Source organism: Molossus molossus, unplaced genomic scaffold (assembly GCF_014108415.1).
Source record: "Molossus molossus isolate mMolMol1 unplaced genomic scaffold, mMolMol1.p scaffold_m16_p_8, whole genome shotgun sequence".
NCBI classification, from domain to species: domain Eukaryota; kingdom Metazoa; phylum Chordata; class Mammalia; order Chiroptera; family Molossidae; genus Molossus; species Molossus molossus.
The window spans coordinates 6359468-6387146 of record NW_023425402.1 but is presented as its reverse complement, the minus strand read 5'-3'; the positions used below and the strand labels follow the sequence as shown (position 1 = coordinate 6387146).

Genomic DNA, 27679 nt, shown 5'->3' with positions numbered 1-27679 from the left:
GACGGGCATATGACTGGGACAATCACACATAAAACCACTGAAATTTAAATGAGAAAAATGGCAGCAATACTTTGGGACTAGAAGTCAGTCAGAACCCAGATGCACTCCCCCGGGGGCAAGCCGACTGCTCCAACCAGGTACCACAGGAGGGGAGCAGCCACCCAGCACTGGCCACCCCCTGTGTGGTGAAGGAGGTGACTGCAGATGGACCCAAGAGCAAACAGGAAATGTGGCAGGCCTTGGGAGAAGCCCTGGCACAAACGAATGCCAATAATATCACTGCCATTGACTCATTTTAAATTTCTACTGGTTTTACAATTTATAGTCAACCCTGTGGTTTTGATTCTGGATTTGTTGACCATCCACTGCTTCACACACAAGCTTTTTTGAAGAGTTTGTCATCCGCTTAGCTTCTTGCATGCAAGTCAATCAGCCAACAATGAAGGTAACAGAGCAGAGCACCAAAAATCACTCTCGCGATACCAGCCAACAGCCGCCTCCAGGGGAGGGAGGCACTGGGGTCAGTCACAGAGGAACAGGCCCCGATGGGCCCTGCACCAGTAATGCATGCAGAACCCACAGCACGGGGAAGCGTTTCTGTGACAAAGGTTCAATCAGACACCAGAATGCTGTGTGAAAGGTGCAAAATATTCAAAATCGTAACACTGCCACCAATTCAAGTGGACACCCCGTGGTCCTGGAAGCCAATTTTGCTTCAAACTAAAGGTAGAACCTGGGATAACATAGAAGTTTGTGCTTTTTCAACCATCAGAAGCAAACTATTAACTATTCCAATCAGTCTCTTTCTTTTACTACACCTGACAACGTATAATCGGAGCACGAATAAAGTGATTTCCATGCCCTTTCTTTTTTAGAAGTGCTAATAAAAAGAACTGTCCCATAAAATTTTGAGATTTCTGAATTCATCCAGGAGGCTTGTTTAGAGAAACAAAGCTTACATGGGGTTTGTCCATGAAGTCAATATTATGCACCTTTCTGTCGTCAAAAGGTAAAAATTCAATGTTTCCACAACAGCTTTAATTCAATTAATGACGTCAAAAGTAACAGACTAGAATTTACCCAAACATGCATGCAATTCCCTCTGCTTTTGGTCTGGCATTTGACTGCATCATTTTTTCCGGCTACACCACATGTACCAGAAAGATCCACAGCTGCCGGGAGCAAGGCCCCAAAGGCCAGAATGATAGCAAAGAAACTTTAAAAAATGAAGTAAGGACAGAAATGTTGGTAGCAGGAGCCACATGCAAGATAAATGCACACATATAAACAGAGGACAAAGGGGTTCAGGAGAGCAGCAGCTGAGAGGTGTACACAGCCCTCACTGGCCACGGACACAGCGGTTAGCAATGGTCTCCCCAAGGGGCAACTGCATGTCAACTTAAAAGTCTGGAGGGAAGGAGAAATGCTAGGCAGAAAGCAAATCCTGGGTCCCTGAGCCAAACCAACCACTTAGGACACGCATTTGGAATGCGCGATGCTACAAAGCTAAGGCGTGAGTTCCCCGAGCAAACCCAGAGCTGCCCCTTCGCCTTCTCGGGAGGAGACAGCCATGTCAACCAAACCCACAGCAGCCGCCCGCAGTGATCCTGTGGCCAAGCGGCAGCCATGGAAGCTCGGGAGGATTATCAGGGTCTGTGCTCAAGGTCAGCATGGCAGCAGGGCCGAGAAAGTTAGCTTATTATACTCCAGTCCAGAAGACCTCGTTTCCTCCGAAGCAGGTATTCGTTGTCTCTTTTATATCCAAGTTGTCTCCCAACAACCAGAATAATCTGCCCTTGATTTTTTAAGAAGTCAGTCATGAGGGCCTGAACAACTGTGAACTTAAATAAGTCTTCCCTGTTTGTTTTTGCCAGAGCAAAGGCAGCAGACACAAAGTTGCCTTTGCTGAAAAGCAAGGTCTTGATCACTACCAAGGGAATTTTCTGCCTATATTAAAAACTGCCTAACCACACCTCTGCAGGAGGTTCTGCTCAGATGCACCGCGTAGGAAGCATCTTAATCACGTTTCAGTCTTGCCAGACATGGTCTGGTAACTGTGATAATCTTGAGTTACGTCGTGGTGAGCACATCTCTCGACTACTGACCATGAACTACCGTTTCCTCTTGGAGCCTGACTTCCGGGAGTACAGGAAGGGAGGGACTCCGAGGAGCGCACAGACTTCTAGCCACCTGGAACGCTTCTCCTCCATACCTTCCAAATTGCAGCACAGGTGCTCACGACACCTCGAGTTCCCAGAATCGCATTTCTATGAATCTAGACTGAGGAAGTGGACTGAGATGAAATACCCCAACTTTCCCCAAAGTCTTTGCACAAATTCTTCATTCCTGCCATCTTGAGACCACTGTCATTGTTCCTTGCAATGGTTAGTACTTCTGAGACAAAAAAGGTCCCCACACTCTTTACACCTGAGACCCCATTCAATATGTATATTTATGCATGGTACAGGCTTGAGAAATACACCAAACTGGAACAAGAGGACAGACGGGGTCTACTGAGATTCAGAAGACGCAGGGGAAGGTGTGCACTGAGCCGCCACATGGAAGGAGTTAGACTTACTCTGCAATGCTCTGGAAGGCAGACTCAGACCAACCGATGGAAGGTTTAGGAAGACAGATGTCAACCAAGCATAAACCAAAAACCAGTGGAATTCCAAAAGAGGCTGCCAAGCAGTAACTCTGTTACTAGCAGAAACAAACAAAGACAATAAGAAGGTGAGAGAAGACTCCTGCTCTAGGTGGAAAGTTGGCTTAGATCAGTGGTTTTCTAACTGGCTTCGTTTAGGAATTAAAAGTAACTAAGACTAAGTCCTACCCCAGGCTTGCCAAGGTAGCACCTCAGAGGGTAAAGCCCAGGAAAACGAGTACTGAAGAGCCCACCAACCTAGCCAAGCATCACCATGGTCATCGACAGGGAGAGAAACCGCCAGCAGGTGCCTTGTGACGCGCACACGGAACAGGAGTGACACAAGTTCCTCCCATGCGTCCAGAAATAAGTAACCCCTCGAGGAGCCGCCAGACAAACGCAGACGGACGAACAGTGGACAGAAAGGGCCTATACCCTTCAAACTGTTCATGTCACGAGAGGTTGAGGAGCTGTCACAGGTGACGAGTGACCCTGGGTTGGGTCCTGGACCAGGAAAAAAATTGCTCTAAAGGACACTGTTGAGACATTAGTGAAATGTGAACATGGATTCTGTATTGAATCACAGTATCATATCAATGCTGACTTTTCTGAACTTCTTGATCACTGCACTGTGGTTATACAAGCAAAGTCCTTGTTCTTCGGAGATACATGCTCGTGTATTTGGGGCTAAAGGTCCTGATGCCTGAGACGTAATTTCAATTAGTTCATCATCGACTACAACAACATGACACTTATGGGTGGGGGAGAGGGGGAGCGTGCTAATGGGACAAAATGCTAACAGCTGGTTCATCCAGAAGAGTATAGTGCAGTTCACTGCGTTATTCTTGCAACTTTGGTAAGCGGAAAATTTCTGCAAAATAAAAAGTTTAACAAAAGCCTTGCTAGGTGATTCTGATGCCACCAGACAAGCTGAACAGCGCGTGGAGACAACTGGGCTCGTCAAGCTCTGAGATTAAATTATTTCTAAGTGTACAGAAATAACAATTTGACTGCTGCTCACCTTGTGATATTCAGACTAAGGTAACGTTATTGCAAAGGAAAAACAATGTCAACGGTTCCATCTTAGCTAAGGATGGCTCACATTTGGGCTGGCTGTGCTGCCTTGTGAAAAGGAAGGTCTGTATGTCGAGGAGGAAGGTGATCATGAAAACTACCCATTCTCCCCAGAAAGGCACCTGACACGTCTTCATTTCCACAGGCACCCAATAAGCCTTAGCAGCAAAAGTTCTTTAGCAAAACAATTCCTGGATACAAGCAGGTCAATAAAAATCCATGGGGTCAAGGGAAAATCCATGGGGTCAAGGGAAAACCTGGGGGGGGTGGTCAGAAGAGTCTGTATTCTCTGCACAACCCCACAGCTCTGTCCCTTGAGGCTTTGCTTCAGTTGCCCTGGGGGGTGGGGTGGGGGAGGGGAAGCAAAGGACAGTATTTCCAAATAGGGAAGTATGTTCTTATTCCGGTCAGACTATTTTCTTTTATGTGTGTAAAATCAAGGGACAGGAAAATGTGCTTTCAAGAACTAAAGTCTTACCCTTTCATCAGAGCTTCATACTAACTAGACTAACCCTGGAATCACAGAAGGGGAACCCGTCAGTTCAAGGCACCTCCCCAACTAAACCTACCAGTAACGGAGCAAACCCCAGTGCCGTCTCAGAAAGACCATGTTATCCTTCCTTTTAAAACTAGAGTTTCAAATATTACTGGTGACCAGATATGTTTACTTTATGCACATTATCTTACTTAAACTCCAAACGACCCAAGAGAGTGGATGGCACGCCCCATTTTACAGACGAGGAAGTCAGAGAAAGTAACTTGTCTGAGTCAACCAAACCAAGCAGAGGTAGCACAGAATGCACTCGGCCTGGCTCGAAGGGCGTGACCTGTGCACGTTCTCCACTTGACCGCATCACTTTAAAAAAGAAAAAAATGGCCTTGGCCATTTGGCTCAGCAGTTGGAGCACTGGCCTGTGGAACAGAGAGTCCTGGGTTCGGTTCCCGCTAGGGGCACGTACCAAAATATAAAAATAAAAAAGAAGAAAAAAGACAGGCTCTTCTATTTTGAAGATCAGAAGACGGAATGTGAAGAGTGGCCCCAAACAAAGCTGATGTGCCCCACTATTCCCGATCAGACTGCTCTGCCACCACCGAGGTCCATCGGCGAAGAAAACCTGCTAGGAGGCTGCCCCAGCCCAGCCCGCAGGGAGCTGTATTCACTGTCAGTGTTTCCCAGAGGAACACGTGACACACCTGCAGAAGTACCTACTTCCCATCCCTGAGCCAGGCATTCAGAGCAAGTGAAAGGCAGCGAATGTGAGCAATGCAGTGACTCAACCAAATACCAGACTGGGCCAAAAAGCAAAACTCGCCTGAAATAAAAACTCAGATAAAAAACAGCAGGTGAGAGCGCTGTGGAAAGAGGCTACCACCCCCACCCAACCCACACACTCTGCCCCAATGTGTGAAGGCACCAGGCAGCGGGATCGGCTGGGGTGGTCACCACCAGCCCACCAGACGGCGCCGGAGCCGGCGCCAGCCTTGTGGGGAGGGAGACAACACAAGGGCCCTGCTTGGCCCTGCAAATTCATGTCCTGTTTCAGAGCCCTCCCAATGGCCAAGAGTGACCGGCCAGAGAGAGAGTTACTGGCTGCGGAGAGGGACTGTGGCTCCCATGTCCCTGGCAGAATTGCATGAACGCAAGGAACCGAGAAGCATGGGCCACAGCTCTGAAGTCACCTTGCCACTTCTCCACACCTCACAGACCCACAAGCTCCTGAAAACCAGATTCCATTGCAACAGAAACACGAAATGCAGGCTTAAAAAAATTATTTTTTAATCCAGGAAGTAAAACTTAATCATCTTTTCTGTGCTTCCTAAAAAGTCAGCTAATTTATTTGACATCTTTTAATTGCATTTTTCTTTTTTGAATTTAAATGATTTTAGAAATCACAATAGTAAGTTATGCATATAATATGGCCCCTTACTTTCCCCCATTTCTGCCACTTCTCAGCTTTTCAGACATTCCAGGAAAAGCACCCAACTTTCCAGAATTAGGATAGATTCTGGGGGAATAAAAGCAACCCAAACCCACGGAGACTGCATTTTCCATTCTAGACAAGCCAGAGGCAGGTGGCTGAAGCGGACAGCAGTCAGGGTAATGAGGAGGAGCCCGAGTGGACAGAGCAGAAGCCAGAGAAGACTGAAGAGAAAGTGCAGCTTGGAGAAATGATGCAGAGAAATCCTGACAGCGAAGTACACACCTTGGCATTGATATAAGGGTCAAAGGGGCCGTACTTTTTGAGTTCTTTGATCTCAAGAGCATTCTACAAAAAGGAGAGGAAAAGAAAATGTGATGATAAAATGGATGAAATATATCAAAGCAATTGCACAGCCCGAGGGGGCCCAACACTAGAACTGGGATCTGCCCTCTGGATGCCTCCATGGAAGTTGACAGGGAAGACAATCTCTGGGGCTTGGCACTCATCACCCCTCTTATCCAAGCATCCAGCTGAAACCACAGCAATGGCGGTTAAATAAACTGGAGCAGTACCTGGAACTACTACCTAGACCCATTAGGTTATTCAAGCGATTGCAGCCCTCTTACCCCAGCCCCTGCCCCGCTACTCAAAGCACTGGGCTGGTGGCCCACGTATCAGTGGCTACTCCAGGCGGGAGGCAGCTGTGAGCAAGACAAGCTAGCACACTCAAGTGGCTCAGAAGTCCAAGCAGCTGTGTCCCAAGGCAAAAGTGAGCAAAGAGGATTAGAAATGGTTACTGAAAATTTCTTAAATGAGAAGGACTTTAATGGGTGACTAGTTTTTTTCAATATTGAGGACTATTACTTAAAAACAAACTTCCTTATAAACTTCCTCCAGATATGAGAAATTACAATCACTTTTGCCAGGAGGAATAAATTGCATTTAGATTCTAGCAGGGGTGGGGAACGTCCGGCCCACGGGCCATACAAGGCCCATGAAATCAATACCAGCTGACATCACACACCTCACCAAATCAGCCTGACCAAACAGAGCAAGTTGATGATTTTGTATGGCCCTTGAATGATGTTATAAATATCCAATTGGCCCTTGGCAGAAAAAAAAAGTTCCCCACCCCTGACCATTTTCATTCCCGATGTCACAAAAACAAACATCCTCATTGATGATCTTAAATGTCTGTTGCTCACCAAACAAAAAATACAGACCAATATGGGGAAGGGAAGCTGATTAACAGCTCTACACACACAATCTCTAAGTCGAGACATTTGGGAGCAACGCGTCCATCCCCCCACGTCCCGAAGTGAAGCTGCCCTCCTCTGAATGGATCATGCCTAACAGCCCCAAGAACCTGCCTGGTCTCGCTGACAGATGAACTGTCAGCCATCACCTACTTTTTGAGGAATAACCCTGATCTACTCACACAGGTAATTTAGCAATCTCCTCTCAGCAAAGTCAGTAGGAAGATAATCCCACACTCGGTGAGAAAGCAGCATCTCTCCTTCAAACAGCTAAGAGAAGTGTCTGCTTCAGTTCTGAGCAGAGAGAAAGCAGGAGGACGGCCTCTCCTCTCAGACCCAAACGACAGGGCATTTTATAAGAGGACTGTCTAGAACATGAGTAATTCAAGCGTAACTTTTCCAGAGTAATAAATGTAAAATAGAGGAGTACCTAAGCCCACTGTGAGCTACTTTTACTCAAATGCTGCCTTTTTCTTTTCTAAGAATTATCTCTGCTCTGTCACAGCCTGGTCACTCTTAGACTAACAACAGAGGGCACCCTGCTGAATCCTCCCGCCCTCCACTGCCGTTTTTGGGAGCTCACTTTCAGCCCGGCTCGAGTCCTCCCACTCCTGCAAGTGCTGATGCGTGTAAAACAGCAGCATGGCTCACACAGTACGGACATGCACTGAGGATTTGTTTACCAGCTGAAGTCACAACGCCATATCAATGGCATAAGCACAATATGCAATTAATTAAACCCACCAGCTTGAAATGGACTCTAAGCAACTTTGAAGAATATGCATTATTTCAAATAATGCACAAGTTAAGTATTTAGATTTTTATTCTAGTATTAGCCACATCTGCGTGATTCAAATGCATAGAAAATACATCTCCTGGACTAAGATCTCTGATGCACTAAGAGGAGTCATGCTGGGAGGAGGGGAACCACCCTCAGGTAGGCTTGGAGAGGCCGGTTCCCGAGACCTGAGCTACGGGACCACGGTGGGGTTGCTGAGGTCTTGGCTGTGGCTAAATGGAAGAAAGCTTCCCTTCCTTCCGACCTGTTCATTGACTCTGGTGTGCGAGGGCCCTTGGTGGATGAGCAACCGCACGATCTGGGCATCTCCTTTCCAGGCTGCCAAATGCAGAGGGTAACAGCCTTTGGAATCAGCCACATTGGTCAGCGCATCATTTCTCAGAAGAACCTCGACCACATCCCTAGAAGGCAAAAATCAATAATGAGTTTGCAGAACTCAGAAGTCTCTCCTACAAACAGCTAGCTCTTTACACACTTGTACAGCTGTTACCTCATTTGGCTCCCCTGCGTCTACCTGAGATCATCACCCAGCCTCTTCCTTTTATTCCAGGAGCTATTTGTGCAGTCGCTGACACACAGCTGAACCCTCCTGTGTCACACAACACACTCTTCAGCTCCCTTTTATCTAGTCTTTTGAGATAATCTGTCCACTTTCCATTACTTTGAAAACGTCTGGCCCTGTGTCCAAGCCTTGCAATGTTTCCTTGTCTGTGATGTTTAAACAGCATTTGGGGAGAGAATTTACATAAAACGTCATGCGAGACAGACATTATTCACCACATTATTCAGAGCAGCCAGTATGTGGGAGCTGAGAGCGGACAGGCAGAGCAGGATTGAAGCTGTGGCAAACATAAGCCAGACACATACAGTATCATTTGATACATCCAGGAAGAAGGACTTGGCTTTCTTCTTGGTGACACCACTAATTAAGCAGATACAAATGTATAATTATCCCCATGCACATGAGGTCAAAGAAAATTCCCACTGTAAATAAAAACAGCATCTGGAGATCAACTTGGCTAACAAGCTAGTCTTTTAAGTTCAAGATTCACTTTAATTCAGGTTACACCACTATTTAAGGGGGTGGGGGTCTCTACATATTTCTTGTTAGCTTTGTCTAAAATGGCATAGAAAGGCCCGGCCAGTGTAGCTCAGTGGATTGAGCGTCGACCCATGCCCCACGAGGTCACCGGTTCGATTCCCAGTCAGGGCACATGCCCAGGTTGTGGGCCTGATCCCCAGTGGGGGGCGTGCAGGAGGCGGCCAATCGATGTTCTCTCTCATCGATGTTTCTATCTCTTTCCTTCTCCCTTCCTCTCTCTCAAAAATCAATAAAGAAAAAAAATTTTTTAAATAAAATAAAATTGCACAGAAAGGACATAACAATCACGTCCAATGTATTTTAGAAAAGTTTAAGGCAGGAGGTAGCACTCACTGTCTCTTTGGCTGGCCAGACACTGCACCCGGGGCAGAGTACCGCAGCTGGTGCGCCCTGCTCAGAAAACCTAAAATGGTTCCAATGACCCCTCCTCATAGAAACCACCCTTCTCCTGCTGACCTCGCGTGGTGTACATGTCAGTTCTCTCCGTTCTGTTGCAGTCTGGTCTCCATTCTCCCACCCCTGGTGGATCTACTCACTGCTCCCCACAGTGTGCCTGCCCCCGGCGCAGCCCTGTTTCCCCCACCTGATGGGCAGCACCCTCTTTCAGCTGCCAATCATCAACATGTGCCTTCTTCTGCTAAACCCCCAAGCACACCCCCAGAAAACTCTCCATACAAACACACCCAATTCCCAATAACCTCTCTACACGTAAGAGAATTAAATCAACCTTATTTTTCATGTATTTCTTTCCTTAAAAATGATTCTTGTTGTCCATGAGGATAATCTATGAGAAAAAATGTTAAGCTAAAAGACAGAGTAAGTAACTAAGTACTTTAACAGAAGGAAAGGTTCTCAAGACCATTTGATCGATTTTCAGCTTAGAGAGGGGCTGTTCCCTAGCAGGGTATCTAGCTCCTTTATGACCTGGCTGCCTAATTTGATCTTCACATTCAGATGACTGTGTCACTGCACATTTCAGGGGGAGAAGGACACAGAAGAAAAGGTAAAACAACCTTTGGTTCAAGTTTTTGGAGAGATGGAGTGGGGAAGGATGTTTAAGTTGTTATACACTAAAAAGAGATTCAGAATTCTGGGTGGGCTAAATTTAGTTTGTTTTTCTCAGTAACTGTTTCGTAATCCTTTATAGCAGCGGTTCTCAACCTGTGGGTCGCAATCCCTTTGGGGGTCGAACAACCCTTTCACAGGGGTCGCCTAAGACCATCGGAATATTTCTGATAGTTTTTACAAACCAAGACACTGCTCCTATATCTGTCTCCAGGCGGATCCACCCACATACAACATGAGGAACTGTATTAGAGGGTCGCGGTGTTAGGAAGGTTGAGAACCGCTGCTTTATGGGAACCAAGAGGATGGGCAGAGGCCTCGGCTCTGCAGGGTGGGCGAGAACCCAGCACCGTAATACTTACTTATGGCCGTTCAGAGCAGCATGATGCAGAGGGGTGTACCCAGTGCTGTCAACACAGTTCACATTCGGCCCTCTCCAGATGCTGCAGAGAGAGAAAAAAGACCAAAGTCACAAACCAAGTTTAGAGACAGCTAGCTGCTTGGGAAAGGACCCTGTGTGATGTTAACCAAACTGGTTGCTCCCGTAACTTCTGACCAGCACTGTAGCAGTCCCCCTCGAACACACAGCGGCACCGGGACTACACAGTGGTCTGCTGAGCAAGAAGTCAAATGTCAGGACAACAGGGTCATCATTTCAGAGCCAGTTCTTCTGCACCCTTCTCGTCCATAACTTCATAAACCACTCCGTCATAAACAACTCAGTGAACGGACATCAGAAACAGCACTGAACCAAACCCCACAGCCAGTCACAGGTACTGAGCAGCCCCCTCTATGCCAGTGCTGGAGGCTTGAGGGAGACCTCCACAGAGACCAGAGAGATCATCACAAAATTCAACCACCAGGACCAAAATCAAAGAACCCACATTCATAAAAGCACAAGGATATAGGTGTTAAGATGCAAGCGACAGTTCTTTCCTCTGTGAATGTCTTACGATAATAAAAAAGCAACAACAGAACCTACGATTCCAGTGCTTTATTTCAATCAAAAATACTATACTAGGGCCCTGGCCGGTTTGGCTCAGCGGTTAGAGCGTCGGCCTGCGGTCCGGAGAGACCCGGGTTCGGTTCCCGCTAAGGGCATGTACCTCGGTTGCAGTTTGTCCCCGGCCCTGGTTGGTCGTGCAGGTGGCAGCCACTCGATGTGTCCCTTTCACATCGATGTTTCCCTCTCTCTCTCTTCCTCTCTCTCCCTCCCAATAAAAGAAAAAAAGAAAAAAAAAAATACTATACTAGGAAGGTTGAAATGTCATCTTATTTCATCCCCAAAGCCTTAATTCTGACTTGTTTCACACTTACAGCATTGGCCAGAGCTTCTAAAATACAATAAGTAGTAGAAGGCAGCCTTGTTTTGGCCTTGCTTTTAATAGGAATGCCTGTAATGTTATGGGCAGTTGGTCTGAGATAGATACTCTATAACATGTAAAATAAGTGTCAATGCGCCCTGGCCGGTTTGGCTCAGTGGTTGGAGCGGCGGCCTGCGGACCAGAGAGACCCGGGTTCAGTTCCCGCTAAGGGTGTGTACTTGGTTGCAGTCTGTCCCCGGCCCTGGTTGGTTGTGTGGGTGGCAGCCACTCGATGTGTCCCTTTCACATCGATGTTTCTCTCTCTCTTCCTCTCTCTCCCTCCCACTCTATCTGAACTAAAAATGGAAAAATGTCCTCAGGTGAGGATAAAATAAATAAATAAATAAAGTGTCATTGCCCTGGCCAGTGTGGCTCAACTGGTTAAGCATTTATCATCCTATACACCAAAAGGTTGCCAGTTCGATTTCCAGTCAGGGCACACACCCAGTTTTGGGTTTGATCCCTGGTGGGGGCTGCCTGTAGGAGCAACCAATTGCAGTTTCCCTCTCACACTGATGTTTCTCTCTCTCTCTCTCTCTCTCTCTCTCTCTCTCTCTCACCCTCCTCTCTCTTTAAAATCAATAAGGACATTAAAAAAATTAAAATTAAGTAAAATTGTTAAAAATGGTTGTTTAAGTGCATTTTCTGCATCTACGAAGAAAAACGGTTTTTCACATTTAACCAACTAATATGTTGTTATCAATAGGTTTCCTAAGATTCTTTCATTTCTGGAATAAACAAAAAACCTTTTTTGGTCATTCTCTATTATACCCATGTCAGTGAATTCTACTTGAGAGTATTTATTTACGATTTTTAAATCTGCATTCATTGGTGAGGCTGCTCTAAGGTTTTTGCTTTTTGTGCTATTGCTATTGGATGGTATTAGTGTTAGGTTTCGGTCACAATTAGCTGGATAGGTATCTGCCCATTTCTGTATTCAGGAATCAATGACACAGAGCACTAAAGCTATAAACAATCGCCAGTAAAACCATCTGGGCCCAGATCCTTTATGCTCGTATGTTGGAAGCAGCATTATGTATAACAATAAAACTTTGAAAATAGCCCAAAAGTCTATCAATAGAGAAATGATTTGATAACTAAGGTACAAACACAAAGAATTTCATATACTAGTTCTGTTGCTATGTAGTAAGACAGAATAGAGATTACAATATAATGTTAAGGAGAAAAAAGAAACAATTATAAATACTGTAGAGAAAGACTAGATGAGGAAAATTTCTTAGGATAGTGAAATGAGTGCACAAGTTTACTCAACCTCCTGGAAAAGTTCCCTAAAGTGAAGCCCTGGCTGGTTTGGCTTGGCGGTTAGAGCGCCGGCCCACAGACCAAAGAGTCACGGGTTCGGTTCCAGTCAAGGGCATGTGCCTCGGTTGTGGTTTGGTCCCGGCCCTGGTTGGGGCCATGCAAGAGGCAACCAAATGATGTGTCTCTCTTACACTGATGTTTCTCTCTCTCTCTCTCCTCCTCATACTCTATTGGAAGATAAATGAAAAAATATCCTTGGGAGAGGATTAAAAAAAAAGTTCTATAAAGTGACAGAAATAATATCATGCTACATGACAGACAGATAGACAAATGGATAGATAGATTCAGCCCAAGAAAATAAGAAAAGGTGCTATCAAGTAACTGACAATACTGAGGAATTCCTACAAGGCCGAAATTAGACGAGGTCGGATCTACGGAGACACAACCCAGAAGAATTAAAATAATCATGTACCGTTTTTCACCTATCAGACTGACAGAAATGAAAATGATGACACTGTAAAGTGTTTATAAAGACCAGGGAAACAACCACTTTTGAATACCACTGGTATGAGTTTAAATTGGTGAATTCCTGTGGAAAGACAATTTGGCAGCATCCACTAAAACCAAAAATAGGCATTCACTCTGAGCCAGCATCTCCACTTCCAGGCAAGTGTCCAACGGAAACGCGCACATGTGTATGAGGCCCCACACTCGCTCAGGACGGCTTGACTGAAGAGTAAAAACTAAAACTTATTGTCCATCTACAGGTGAGCAGTTAGATATCAGGCACACCCACAAAGTGAATTATTATATAACCACCACGAACAATGACAACAAAGGAAAGAAAATGAATTGAACCTATACATCCTGACATGGAAAGATTTCTCAAAACATAGTTTATTATGGGGAAATGAAAAAAATAAGTCATTGTATAATATATAAAACACGCATGCCATATACCTGTACACACCACCGGAAGGCAACGGGAAGGGTGCCCACCAGTGCTGCCCCCCTGGGGAAACGTGAGTTGGCTGCAGAACGGTGAAGAGGAACATTCACCCTGATCTGATCTGCATTCTACCCAGTTCAAAATATTTACAATGAAAATGTAATCAGGAGGGGAGGAGAGAGACAGAGAAACATCAGCTGGTTGCTTCCTGCATGACGCTAATCGGAGCCGAGGATCGAACCTGCAATCCAGGTCTGTGTCCTTGACTGGGAATCAAACCTCTGACCCTTTGGTCCACAGGCCAATGCTCTAAATGCTGAGCCAAACTGGCCAGGGCTCATGTAGTATGTTTATAATAACAACTTTTTAAAAAAAAAGAGGAGAAAGAACCTATACATAGAGAAAATAAGACAAAAAATGGAATGCTAATAATAAATGGCTGCATATGTGAGACAAGGGCCACTTTAATGAGCTTGTAGGTATTAGGCCTAAAATCTTAAGAAAAATTTTCAGTGAAAAGAAAAGATGTGTGTTTTGATAGCTGGGTTATTTGTTCACTGTTAATTAAGGATGCTGGTGACAACATCAGGACCATGAGGTACGTCCTGGTGTCCCCGCCCTCCACTAAGTTCGATTCCTAGAGCACCTTCCAAACAATGATAAAGATGCACTCTGAACGATGCTCTCTGTCACACCTGTATAATGATGTCATGTACTAAACCCAAAGTCACACACACCGTTCCTGACAATGAGTGAATGGTGCAAAGTGAAATGGATATGAAAAATCTAGGAGGTATAGTTTTCATACTTATTTTCAAGTTGCGCGACAAGACAAAAGATTATCATTCTATCATAAAAGAGGTAACACTAATATCCCAAACCAAATTGTTTGCCCCAAATCACAAGCCAAGTCAGGGGCAGATCCAAATCTCCCATCTATGGGGCTCTTGGTGTCTGGCCAAGAAAAGACAAGGAAGAAAGATAAGAACTTTCCTGCATAAAGCTGCAACATCTCCAGCTACTAAGGCCTCACCCCACTTTTTCTCTAACTGGCATTTCCTCAAAACACCCATCTAGAATCCTGAGGACTGGGAATTATTAAATAACATCTAAATGAAATGGAGAACTGTAACCTCTCTGCTTGGAATTTTAGCTTCAGACAGGATGTAACATCCCCCCCACCCAAGCTGCTTCCGTGCTGGCAGCCCAGGAAGAGAGCTATTTGCGACCTGGGTCTTCCTCCCAGTCACAGCTAGCCTATCAGGCTGCTCGGGAACAGTGCGCACCGAAGGGCTGCTTACCAACAAACAAAGTGAATACAATGTCCCAAGAGAACCAGAAAATAACAAAACAAAAAAACCACATGAACAAAACATGGTCCAGGAGATTCCTGAACAGTCTAGCCCAGAGTGCGGAGAAATGCAGCAGCTGCCTGACTGCGGACCAACCACGATGGGACTCGGAGCAGTGCGTCCAGCAACCCTGCGTGAAGAAACCGTAGAACTGGGTTAGGAGCCGAGGCTCTGCAGTGAGTCGACTGCACTTCAAAGCTGGCCTCTGCCACTGTCCGTTTTGTGAACTGGGACAAGTTACTGGCCCTTCAAACCACTGTGTCAGGCTCCCCAAGACTTAAAGGGCTCATGGAAAAGAGAACGGAAGCGGCTACAACCTGTTTAGTAGCATCAGGGCTGAGGCCTACAATGTGTCACAGCACCCAAACGCATGGGCCTGACGTCGAAGCCTCGCGTCTGTGCCTCGGAAGCACCTGTTTTGAGATGGCATCTAGAGACACTGGAAGGCAAGGAAGATGAGTGGTGAGAAGCTGCAGCTTCTGAATCTACCTCAAACACCTCTCTCCATTCATTTAAAAACTGACTCTACGTTGCTACATAGCAGACAGCATGCTGGATCTGGAGGTTCTGGTGAGTAAGAACACCATGCAGACACAGCCCACTCTACGTGGTGAGACAGGCTGCATGAGGTCCTCCAGCTCACTGCTTGAGCAAGTGTTCTCAGATATGTGAAGGGCGCCCTCTATGCTCAGGCACTGTCCTAGCAGCTGGAGAGCAGAAGGGAAAAGACCAAGTCCCTGCCCTCATGAAGCGGGAACCGCTTTCTCTAGGGGGAGAAGTAAACACACAAACAGATACTATGAAGCCAGATACTGATAAATGCCATAAAGAAACAAAAGAAGCAGACAGAGCAAAGTAAGGGGTGACACTTTAAAGAAGGTACTCAGGAGAGTCCTCTTTAAGGTGGCCTTTGAGAAGAGAACAGAGTAAGTATGGGTGTCTGAGGGGTACAGGCGTAGACAGCATCATATACAAAATGCTGAGAAGGAGCATGCTTGGCATGGGCTGGAAGGCAAGGAGAAGCAGGGAGCTCTGCCTGCACAGATTAGGCTCACAAAGGATGTCCAGGTGAGTTCAGGTCAGTGAGCAGCTACCGGGCATGCACTATGTGCCAGGTTATGGGAAAAGATACAACGTCCACACTGAAGGAAAGGGGGGGCACTTTCGAAACAAGAGGAAGAGGCAAGACTCTGAAGTCCCAACTATGACAATCAGACATTAGATCTCTAAAAGGGAACCAGGCCATGGCTGTTGAGGCTCAGTTGGTTGGGCATCATCCTGTGCCCCAAAAGGTCACTGGTTCAATTCCAGGTCAGGGCACATGCCCGGGATGTGGACTCGATCCCCAGTGGGGGACATGCAGGAGGCAGCCAGTCGATGTTTCTCTCTCATCAATGTTTTTCTCTTTCTCTCTCTCTCTCTGCCTCCCTCTCTCCCTCTCTAGAATCAATAAAAATATATTTTTTAAAAAGAGGTCTTAAACCCTGATAGGCTAAATTCTCAAAGACCAAAACTTTAAAAAAAACAAAACAAAAAGGGAATCAGGATTCCTTCGACCTGATTTAAAAGGTCCATCAATATGCTAACTGAAATTAAGAATAATTTACACAGCCCTGGATGGTTTGACTCAGCAGTTAGAGCTTCGACCTGTGGTCCAGAGAGACCCGGGTTCGGTTCCCGCTAAGGACATGTACTTTGGTTGCAGTTTGTACCCAGCCCTGGTTGGGTCGTGCGGGTGGCAACCTCTCAATGTGTCCCTTTCACGTCCATGTTTCTCGCTCTCCCTCCCACTCTATCTGAACAAAAAATGTCCTCGAGTGAGGATTAAAAAAAAAGAAGAAGAAGAATTTACACAGAATCAACAACAGAGTAGATGAGGCTGAGAATCAAATCAGCGATTTGAAATATAAGGAAGCAAAAACCCAATCAGAAGAGGAAAAAGAAAAAAAGAATCCAAAAAAATTAAGATACTATAAGGAGCTTCTGGGACAACTTCAAGCATACCAACATTCCCATCATGGGGGTGCCAGAAAGAGAAGAGAGAGAGCAAGAACTTGAAAATCTATTTGAAAAAATAATGACAGAAAACTTCCCTTATCTGGTGAATGAAACAGACATACAAGTCCAGGAAGCACAGAGTCCCAAACAAGATGAACTCCAAGAGGCCCACACCAAGACACATCGTAATTAAAATGCCAAAGGTTAAAGACAAAGAGAGAATCTTAAAAGCAGCAAGAGATAAGCAGTTAGTTACCCACAAGGTGGGCACCCATAGAACTGTCAGGTAATTTCTCAACAGAAACTTTGCTGGCAAGAAAGGAGTGGCAAAAATTATTCAAAGTGATGAAAAACAAAGATTTACAACCAAGATTACTCTACTCAGCAAAGCTATCATTTAGAATCAAAGGTCAGATAAAGAGCTTCTCAGACAAGAAAAAGCTAAAGGAGTTCATCACCACCAAACCAGTATTACATGAAATGTTAAAGGGTCTTCTTTAAGAAAAAAACAAACAAGAAAGATAAACAATAAATACATATCTGTCAACAACTGAATCTAAAAAACAAAATAAACAAGCAGAACAGAAACGGGCTCAGAATCAGAGAACATTTTGACGGTTGCCAGATGGGAGGTCAGATGGTGGGGGGTGGGTAAAAAGGGTGAAGGGATTTAGAGGTACAAATTGGTTAGTTACAGAATAGTCATGGGGATGTAAAGTAGAGCACAGGGAATATAGTCAATAATATTCTAAGAATTATGTGTGGTGTAAGATAGGTGTGAGATTTATCGGGATGATCACTTAGTAAGTTAAATAATGTCTGATCACTGGGTTATACACCTGAAACTTGTACGTCTACTGTAACTGAAGAAAAAAAATGATTTTAAAAAAATAAATAAAAACAAAAGTTCAAGAAAAAAATAAATAAATAAAAGGTCTATCAACACCCATATTTAAATTTACATAGCACTCTTCAGACCTAGGAAAATTCAGGCAAAAACTTGGGGTAAACTTGCTTATAGACTCTGTGAAGTCAAAGAACAACAACAGGAAATACACGGAGACACTGTTTCTGTCCAGCAGAGAAAGCGGCCCAGCTGGAATGTCCTGACCCACACCTTTCCTGGCGGCACTGGCCGATACTGATTTCACCCTCCCCAGCTTTTCCACACCTTGAATCACGGCGAATTCTTTATGCCGCTCGTCTGTGCGACATAACTCAAGCCCTTTAGGGAATCCCTCATGCTTCTAAGAGCATTGCACTATGCAAGGAATTGGCACAGGGCCACCAGTTTGCTACTTCAACATTCAATTGTCACCAAGCTGCAACCCCAGTGACATGGTCTCTGTGCAGTATAACAAATCTGCTACACTGTATCCACTAAAAATGGCAACATTCTCTTGATCAGAGACACAAGAATACTGTATTTGTACATAAAACAGAGACAGAAGAACCATAAGTTGGAAGCAAAGGGCCCAGCCCACTTTCACGGTGACTGCTCTGTGCCATCAGATTTCGGGATCAGCTCCTGGCGGGCAATAAGCTTCTTCATGTGGTAGACCAGCCACCTAACTGCATACGTTACACAGATGTGCAACGACACCTCAATGCGCAGGCACAGTGCCCAACTCAGTTCAGTTCAATCAATGTTCATGTACTAGCTTCCATGTGCCAGGGCGCTACATAGTCTCCACGCTTGAGGAGAGCGGGGAAGTGAGATAAGCAAATCTATGACAATACTATACACTGTGTGACACTGTGTGACACTGTGTGACACTGTGTGAAGAAGTATACAAAGAGTAGTTTGTGGAAAAAATGGGAATAAAGGAGGCTTTACTGAATGAAGAGACACTTCGGCTGAGCTTTAAAACTTCGAAGGTATCAGCCAGGCAGAAGAAACAAAGAGGGGATACCCAAGGTCCCCTAAGCAGTCCCAGCAAACTGGGGCGAGCGGCTGGAACACGCATGTGACAGAAGGGCAAAAGCAAGGATGGGGATGCAGGCAGACCAGATCAGCAAGGCCCTGGATCAGCAGGAACTGGTCAGACGTATATTTTAGAAAAGCTATTCTGTTGACAGCTGGGCAGTGGGAACCTAGATGGTCATTTTGTTATTTACCACACTGTTGCAATTTCCCAACAAACTGCAGAATCTGAAAAAAATCATATGCTAAACAGTTGCATAGATGATGAACTAGAAGCAGCATATGACCAGATCCAGGGAGCCCAGTTAGAAGTTAGCAATTCAGGCAAGAAGTGAGGGTCTGAAGGAAGGCAGAGGTAAGGACAGGAAAATAGGAGATTCAACAGGAAAGACAGGACCTACCGAGCAAGTGAGGGTGGGGGTCACAGGGTGGGTGTGAGCCAAGCGATTCAGGGTAATAAGAGCAAACTCAGGAGGAAAGCCAGGGCTGCTGTCTTGTGGCAGTGTGAGGTGGGGGAGGAGGGGGAGGTGGCAGAGGGAGTTTTGAGGCTAAAATGAATTTGGACTCCCAGTCAGTAGGTGGATATGAGGGTTTGGAACACCATGGTAATATGGGTAGTTTAAAATGACAATGTTTGCCTGGCCAGTGTGGCTCAGTGGTTGAGTACTGACCCATGCACCAAGAGGTCGCCGGTTCGATTCCTGGTTTGATTCCTGGTTCGTGCCCAGGGTGTGGGCCCCATCCCCAGTGGGGGGCATGCAGGAGGCAGCCAATCATTCTCTCTCATCGATGTTTCTACCTCTCCCTCTCCCTTCCCCTCTGTCTAAAAATCAATAAAGAAAAAAATAACTAAAATGACAATGTTCAAATGTTTCCATGCATGCGTGTAACCCATTATTTGCCCCAAACCACCATATTATGGAGTAGGAAATTACATACTGTCATTTCCATCTTAAAGGTAAAACAACTTAAATTCAAATGACCTGTTGATTATCATACAGCTAATGAACGCGGAACTGAAACAAAATCCCTCATTTGACTTCTAGCACGTGTTCCTTCCAGGTTCTCCAGGCTCTTGGCCTTGACTGCTGGGAAAAAACAACTTGCAGCTCTAGGAGAACCCTCCTGAACTGGCTCGGGTTAAAGGCTCTCTGAGCACCGGTGGAAAGGGCCTTCTCCAGCTCGGGCCCTGTGGAAAGGGAGCCATGGCAGTGAGCGTGAGGGGGAGGGGCTCTGGGGCTCCCATCCGGTCCTGATCACTTCCCTGTGGGAGGTCTGAAAGAAGTTTGTCTCCTCAGCCTTTTTCTGCCCAAGGCCTTCACTGGTTTCCTCTTTTGGTTATCCTTGCAAAAGGCAGGGTTATCCCCGGGAGGGGCGGGCAGTTTTCCAACACAATGAAACATTCATTGTCCAAAGTTAGTCTAATTTTAAAAAGACTTCATCTCACTGACATGAATTTGACGCATCCTTACTAAAAATCTTTCCATATACTTTACTGTTGAGGGTGAAAGGAGAGACACACGGAGCCTACGGAACCACTGCCGCTGTCAAAGAAGCTTGTGACCCTTTGAGGAAAACTTACACACACGGAACAATCACCATGAGACCCCCAAAGGAATTCCATCCAGCTAGCTGGGAAACATTAAACGTGTATTTTTATTTCTGCCCACTTCTAACCTCATTAAAATGAGAGTCAACATTTTTTGGAAGATGAAGAACAGTCAAGGTAGTAGAGCTGGGAGTGACTCCCTGTGGCCGGAGAACCGAATGCCAATCCACACAGGACCTTTGGGAAGGCCCAGGAATAGAGGGACCAGGTGACAGAGGACACCAGGGATGAGGAGAGGCTGAAAACAAGGACCTGATACCAAGTCTGTATAAGGAGGTGCTACACAACCCGGGTCTCTGGTCACATCTAGGGCAGATTATTACTCCTGTACCCAGGCAGGAGCAGGTGGATTTATTCTGTGAAGAAACTGAGCCAGATGGGCTCTAGGCTTGGGTACACAGAACAGCAGAATGCAGGGACCCACTGCACTAAAATCAAAGGCCCTAAAAGGAAGTCAGCATCCTGAAGGACAAGATCCCAGCCCTGCGTATCCACCTGGTTCCCAGAATGCTGGCAGCCCCACCCCACCCCTAGTCGGTTGGAAGATTAATTTGGAGGAACCAAATGTCACTGCAGAAAAGTTCAATAGATGCTGACTTTGCACGATTCCCCAACAAAGCAGGCAGGTTCCTACCTAATCACCTTCTAGTATGTAAATCCCATCTGTGACAAGTTCCTCCCACCTCTGCACAGACTACCCAACAGGCTTTTTAGTGTCTCACTCTTAAATGAAAATGACAACCAAGGACCACCATACATTTGAAGGAAGTGGTCAACATGAAAAGAGAGCACAGAGCAAACAGAATAAAGGGACCCAAAGGAGCAGAAACAAGGAATCAAATAAACCTCAGCAATAAAAACCTACTATCACACAAGAGCCAGATTAGAAAACACTCAAATGATCAGTGTCAAGTTCTTGAAAATTAAAACATGATAGAAAAAATATATAACGAGCTAGAAGATGGTGTTGAGTAAATCTCTCAGAAAGGGAAACCAAAGAGGTGAGAAAAACGAGAGAAAAGACTTTTAAAATCAGAGGACCAGCCCTGGCCGGTTTTGCTCAGCGGTTAGAGCGCCGACCTGCGGTCCTGAGAGACCCGGGTTCGGTTCCCGCTAAGGGCGCGTACCTCGGTTGCAGTTTGTCCCCGGCCCTGGTCGGTCGTGCGGGTGGCAGCCACTCGATGTGTTCCTTTCACATCGATGTTTCTCTCTCTTTCTCTGTTCCTCTCTCTCCCTCCCACTCTACCTGAACAAAAAATGGGAAAGTGTCCTCGAGTGAGGATAAAAAATAAATAAAAAATAAAATAAAATCAGAGGACCAGGAGTTAAAGGCAGGAAATTATCAAAGAAAATACTTCAGACATTTTCCCAGAAGCGAGGGACATGAACTTCTAGATGAGAATCCATCCTATGCCCAGTAGTTTTTAAAAGACCCACCTGCAGGCGCAATTCCGAGCCAGGAGATAAGAGAACAGCCTGCAGGGAACATCCCCGCACACAAAGACAGCAAGCGAGCGGGGCTTTCAGAACCGAGGCAACATAATTTCCAACCTAGGATTCTACAGCAGACAAATGATCAGTCGAGTGTGAAAAGAGAATAAAGATATTTTTAGACATGTAGGGTCTCAAATTTTACTTTCCACACACTCCTTTTATCAGGAAGCGCCTGGAGGAAACACTCCATCAAATAAATGAGCAAACCAAGAAGGAGGAAAACAGGCATCCAGGAAACAGGGCAAAAGAGGGCACAGGGAATCTGCCACATGGCGAGGCTCATCAACAGGCCACCTGACCACCCATCCGACCACGGCTGGAGGACGCGGGGCCAGGTGGGTTGTGGGGTGTCTTCTGCAGAAAGCGCAGCTCGAAAGATCAACTCTGTGTCCACCTGGGACACAGAAAAGATATTCAGAGATTTAAAAATTATGGTTGCCCTGGCCAGTGTGGCTCAGTTGGCTGGATGTTGTACCCTGCACCAAAGTGCCATGGGTTCGATTCCCAGTCAGGGCACATACCCAGGTGGCAGGTTTGGTCCCCAATTGGGGGATGTACAGGAGGTAACTGATTGATGTTTCTGTCTCACATCAATGTTTCTGTGTCCCTCTCTCTCTCTCTAAAATCAGTAAAGAAAAAAATATATAAAATATTTTTTTAAAGTATGGTTATAGTTTGGGAATCAAGAGTGAGCCGGACATAGGAAACTCAGAAAACCAACAAGAGAAGCAGTTAATGGGCTGTACGACATTAAAGAATAGGACTGCAGTATACTAAATGGTTCGGCAGGTGAATCGTACTAACAGCATTAACAATATAAACATAAATATTCAATACTGGTCTAATGAAAAATTATATACCTGAAGGATGAAGGGAGAGGTAGTGGACCAAGAGAGTGCAGGAAGGTGAAACCCTCCTGTTCCATCTAAGACTGATAGGAGATGTCTAAAATATAAAAATCAAGAAATAGCAGCAGGCGGATAACATCCAGAAATGCGGAGGAAACACCTGAAGAAAGCTAAGAGCTGGAAACGGCTGCTTTCCCAAAATAACCCCGGGTGTGCACAAATGGCCTCCTGGTAAGAATGGTACAGGACCTGACCCTCCAGGGCCCTCGTCAACCATGCATGTGTAAGCCTGGTAACCTTGGCTTTCGTGGGCATGTCTTTTGGTGTTTCAAACATATGATGAAAGGCAGTGACTTTGAAGGTTTGTTTGCTCATGGGAAACACAGTGGAAAGGCAATGCTCCATTTTAACATCACAGGAGACACAGCTCACAGTAACTTTGGAAGGCTGGCCTCCTGCCCTACCGCTAACAAGGCGTTCTCCTTCTCTCCTGCCCAGGACAACGTCTTCAGAATAGACGTATTGGTTATAAATGTTGCTCTCTACAGCATTCCATTCCAGGCCCTTCTGTTTCTAGTCAGTACTTTGCGTGGAGACATGATCACACACACACACGCCCACGCACACGCCAGCAAGTTCCTTGAGAGCAGGGACTGTGGAACCCTGTGCACTGGCTGTAAGAACTGCATTTTCAGCCACTGCTATCCTGGGCAAACCTAGCACTGCCTCCCCACCGGTGCCTCCAACAGGAAGGGGACTGTGAACAGTGGCCAGAGGGAGTGCTGAGTGAAAGTGTCACTTCGAGGACATGGGCATGACAACCTGAGCAGTACACCACGACGTGAGACCGCGTCAGGAGTGGCTGTGGCCACCACGGTGCATTCATGAGGATTCAGATAAACCAGATGTGTACAAGCCCCATTTCTCGCCTGGTTTACATGACCACTGTGGGGTCCACATCTTTTATTTGTCTCAGTCCCCCTTCGTGTGGCTTCTTAACACTTAAGCATTCAGTTTCTGTTCCAGAACTGAAAAAGGCGTGGATCCGCTGGCTGCAAAGAAATGGTGTCCGGGTGCAGAGCTCTGGTTCTGCACAGTGAGTGTTCAGTGCACTCGCTCACTGAGCAAAGCAGCTGCCACACTGCGTCTCCGCAGGGGCAGGGCAGGGCCTGCTCTGTGCCACCTCCCCAATCGGCAAGCACACCACACCCTGTAAGTACTCAGATATCTGGGGACAGAGAAGAAGGGGGAAAGCCACTGTCCTGTTCTAGGTACCTTACAATGAATAAGACGAAGTCCCTGCCCTAAAGAACCTCAGAGCAGGAACAATTCTGTGACACGACGGAATACGTGCCACAGCAGAGATGTGCAGATGCTCAGGGAGCACCGAGAAAGGCCTGGACGAGTGGTGTCCCATTAGCAAGAAAAGGGAAGAAAGGGTTTTTTTCAAACAGGGGAAGAGTGTGATCACACTACAGCTAAGGTGATCTCTTATTTTCTTTATTGATTTTAGAGAGAGAGAGAAACAGTGAGGGGAGAGAACATTGAATGGCCGCCTCCTTCATGTCCCCCACTGGGGATGTGGCCCACAACCTGGGCACGTGCCCTGTGCCATGACTGGGAATGGAACCGGTGCCCTCTTGGTACATGGGTTGACGCTCAACCACTAAGCCACACCAGCCAGGCCAAGGTGATCTTGTAAAAGCAGATGCTTCTGCCCTGGACGGGTTGGCTCAGCGGTTAGAGCACTGGCCCACAGACCAATGTGCCAAGGGCTCGATTCTGGTCAAGGGCTCATATCTCAGTTGCAGTTCATCCCTGGCCCTGGTCGGGGTTGTGTGGGAGGCATCCAGTCAATGTGTCCCCCTCTCGTGTCGATGTTTCTCTCTTTCCCCCTTTCTCTCCCTCCTACTCTATCTGAAGATAAATGGAAAAATATCTTCAGGTAAAGATTAAAAAAAAAAAGCAAATGCTTCTCAGTTTTCTGCATTCCTCCTACATGGTACCATGCTCCCTCCTGCCTCCTCCGCAAACCCCACTCCACCTGGCCAGGCAGGCTCTTCATGAGTTGCCACACCTTGTACTTTGCCATCATTACAACCATCTCAGCTAGAGCTCTGTATCTGTCATTATTCGATTTTTTCCCCACTAGACCACATGCAACCTAGAAGCAGATCTAAACGCGTGTACCACTGCACCCTCACTGCCAAGGCACACGCAGCTGGCACACGCTGTGAGCTCCAGGGGTAAGAGAGACCTTCAGCTAGAAGGGCATATAGTAAATTATGGTTTCAGATTTTAAAAACTGTGTAAGAACTCAAATATCCTCTGTCAAGTTATTTCTTGAGCAACAAACACTGCACACATTTTATTAAATATATGTGCAGACTAGGCTGAGTCATGGGTGATTTGGGCTGTTGATCCTAAACTAACTTAATCCAGAATGGCTACTGTGATCTTTGTGGATAAAGAAAACAGAGAACCAGGCACCGGGCCACTCCTGAGGTCCAGCTGAAGCTGGGATGCGGCCTTCAGTCAAAGCTTTAGATGGGAGAGCTCAGGTTTCAACACCACATGTTGGGGAAATGTTTGATGCTCCTCCGGCCTTACGTAAGGCTCCCAGAGAGGCTTTGGAAACTGTCAACAGAGCTACAGAAGTCAGGAAAGACTGATGGACCTCTCAAACAGAAACAGACAACCTTCCCTGCTAAAAAGGTGACAGAGAAGACTGTCAAAGCAAAAAGCTCTGTTCCTGATGCAGATGGCACCTACCCAGAAACAGAAGAACTCTTTCCCTTCTATCCTCTGGATTTTGAGTTTTGAGCTGCCTGAAGAACACCAGCTCGCACAGCTCCCGTGAACGGAGTGCCTCTCCTGACCCTGAAGGAGGACAGGAGACTTGAAAAGCTGCCGCACCTTGGCTGCCCTTCACCTCCGAGCATGCCCTCGCCACCGTGGGTCCGGTCCACTGCAGTCTCCCGCAAGCATTTCGTCGACTCTGGATGATGAATTGCCATCTGTTTGCTATGACTTAGAGATTAAAGTTTCTTAGTGCTTTATAGTTTGTACTAATAAAGCAAAACATTTTTTTTATCCTTACCCGAGGACATGTCTCCATTTTTTGTTCAGATAGAGTGGGAGGAAGAGAGAGAGAAACATCGACATGAAAGGGACACATCGAGTGGCCGCCTTCCGCACGATCCAACCAGGACTGGGGGCAAAAGGCAACTGAGGTGTGTGCTCTTAGCGGAAACCGAACCCAGGTCTCTCTGGACCGCAGGCTGACGCTCTAACCACTGAGCAAAAACGGCCAGGGCAATAAAGCAATTCTTTAACAGACAAAAAATATATATATACATATATATATATGCAGACTCATTCTACTCTGAGATAACATACTTAGAAAGAAAACGCAATGTTTCCTCTGTTGTTTAGTGAATGTGTATGTGTTTGTGTCCATCTGAAGATGTGCTTTTAAGAATCATTTGCCTGCCCTGGCTGGTTTGGCTCAGCGGTTAGAGCATCGGCCTGTGGTCTGGAGAGACCCGGGTTCGGTACCCGCTAAGGGCATGTACTTCGGTTGCAGTTTGTCCCCGGCCCTGGTTGGTCATGTGGTGGCAGCCACTCAATGTGTCCCTTTCACATCGATGTTTCTCTCTCTCTGTCTCTTCCTCTCTCTCCCTCCCACTCTATCTGTACAAAAAATGGAAAAATGTCCTTGGGTGAGGATAAGAAAAAAAAAAAAAAGAATCATTTGCCTGCCTGCCTAAAGACGACCTCTTAAGAATGATTTGCTCCCTGGTTTGTCAAGGTCCAGAGGTTTAACTGGGCTGGGCAGGAAGGCAGATGCCTTAATCAGTCATGTTTGGGTATCCACCTTAGGGAAACTATAAATCCTGGCTTATATCTGTTGTGCCAGCATAATTATTAACAACATCCTGGCCTGGACAATGAATTACATGGTCACTTTACTCCATCCAGACTTTGAGACTCCTTTCTTGAAATTTTGATTTAGTCTAAAAGGCCCAGAAATAATAGTTAATGTTAAATGAACCAAATATACTTTAAGTGGATTAAAGAACTCACTATTTACTTTTCAACAGAACTGAGACAGCATAGGGATTTAGGCCCAGGCCTAAGGAATGCCAGACAGTCAGAGGAACACTAAATACATAAGCTGAGCACAAGAATGCAGCCATCCATGCACCCCCAGCTAAGAATGCCGAAGTCCTTTTTCTATCCTTTCTAATCACTTATCTCCTTGCAGATGTTGAAGCCACTCCTCCGCATGCACTACTGATCCAGGTTTGACCACTACTGACCTTCCCAGGGCAATCCTCATGTTGGCCCTCACAGAGCGGGTGCCAGAGATAGTTGCTAAGCAACCAACTGAAGGAGGCAATGGCCTGCCCCTGGCATGGAAAATTCTACTCTCTGAACCCTTCACAAGCCCTCCCTTCTCCACAAGCCCACCCTGTCCCCAGTGTATAAAAGCAACCCAACAACGTCTCCCAGAGTCAGTTAGGAGGACCTTCCTCTCCTCTGGGCTTGAGCGTAAGCCTACTAAAATCTGTCCAGAAATTTCTCTGGCAGTTCCTCTTGATTTCTGCCTTGGGTAACCCAAGGACCCTAAACACTAGCAGCAGACCCCGAGAAGGGAACCCCAGGAAACTGACAAGTATGGAAGTGAGTACCTTACCCAGGGTCACAGAGTTAGAATGGGTGACAAGTGGGTTTAACTCAAAAACCTTAACTACTGTGCTATGCAATCTCTTTTTTCTAAATATTTTTTCTTTACTGATTTTAGAGACAGAAGAAGGGAGAGAGAATGAGAGATAGAAACATCGATGAGAAAGAACATTGATTGGCCGCCTTCTGCATGGCCCAAACTGGGAATTGGGCCCACAACCTGGGCATGTGCCCTGACCAGGAATCAAACCAGCAACCTCTTGGTGCCTGGGGTTGACGCTCAACCAGTGAGCCACACCGGCCTGGCCTACAATTTCTTGAAAACAG

At 46.1% G+C, this 27679-nt stretch overlaps 1 protein-coding gene across 4 annotated transcripts in view; it reads right to left on the bottom strand.

The window, feature by feature from the left end:
• The window catches only part of ANKS1A (ankyrin repeat and sterile alpha motif domain containing 1A), a 188399-nt gene that overhangs the window by 90036 nt on the left and 70684 nt on the right, over positions 1 to 27679 (bottom strand). For 2 of the 4 annotated variants that reach the window (XM_036248247.1, XM_036248246.1), the window contains exons 2-4: positions 10225 to 10305; positions 7940 to 8096; positions 5923 to 5985 (exon numbers count right to left, since the gene is read on the bottom strand). In XM_036248247.1, coding sequence (XP_036104140.1) covers positions 5923 to 5985; positions 7940 to 8096; positions 10225 to 10305 — 301 coding nt within the window. Of the gene's footprint in view, positions 1 to 5922; positions 5986 to 7939; positions 8097 to 10224; positions 10306 to 27679 lie in introns of those variants that run through there. The other 2 variants (XM_036248248.1, XM_036248249.1) reach the window with 2 other exon arrangements.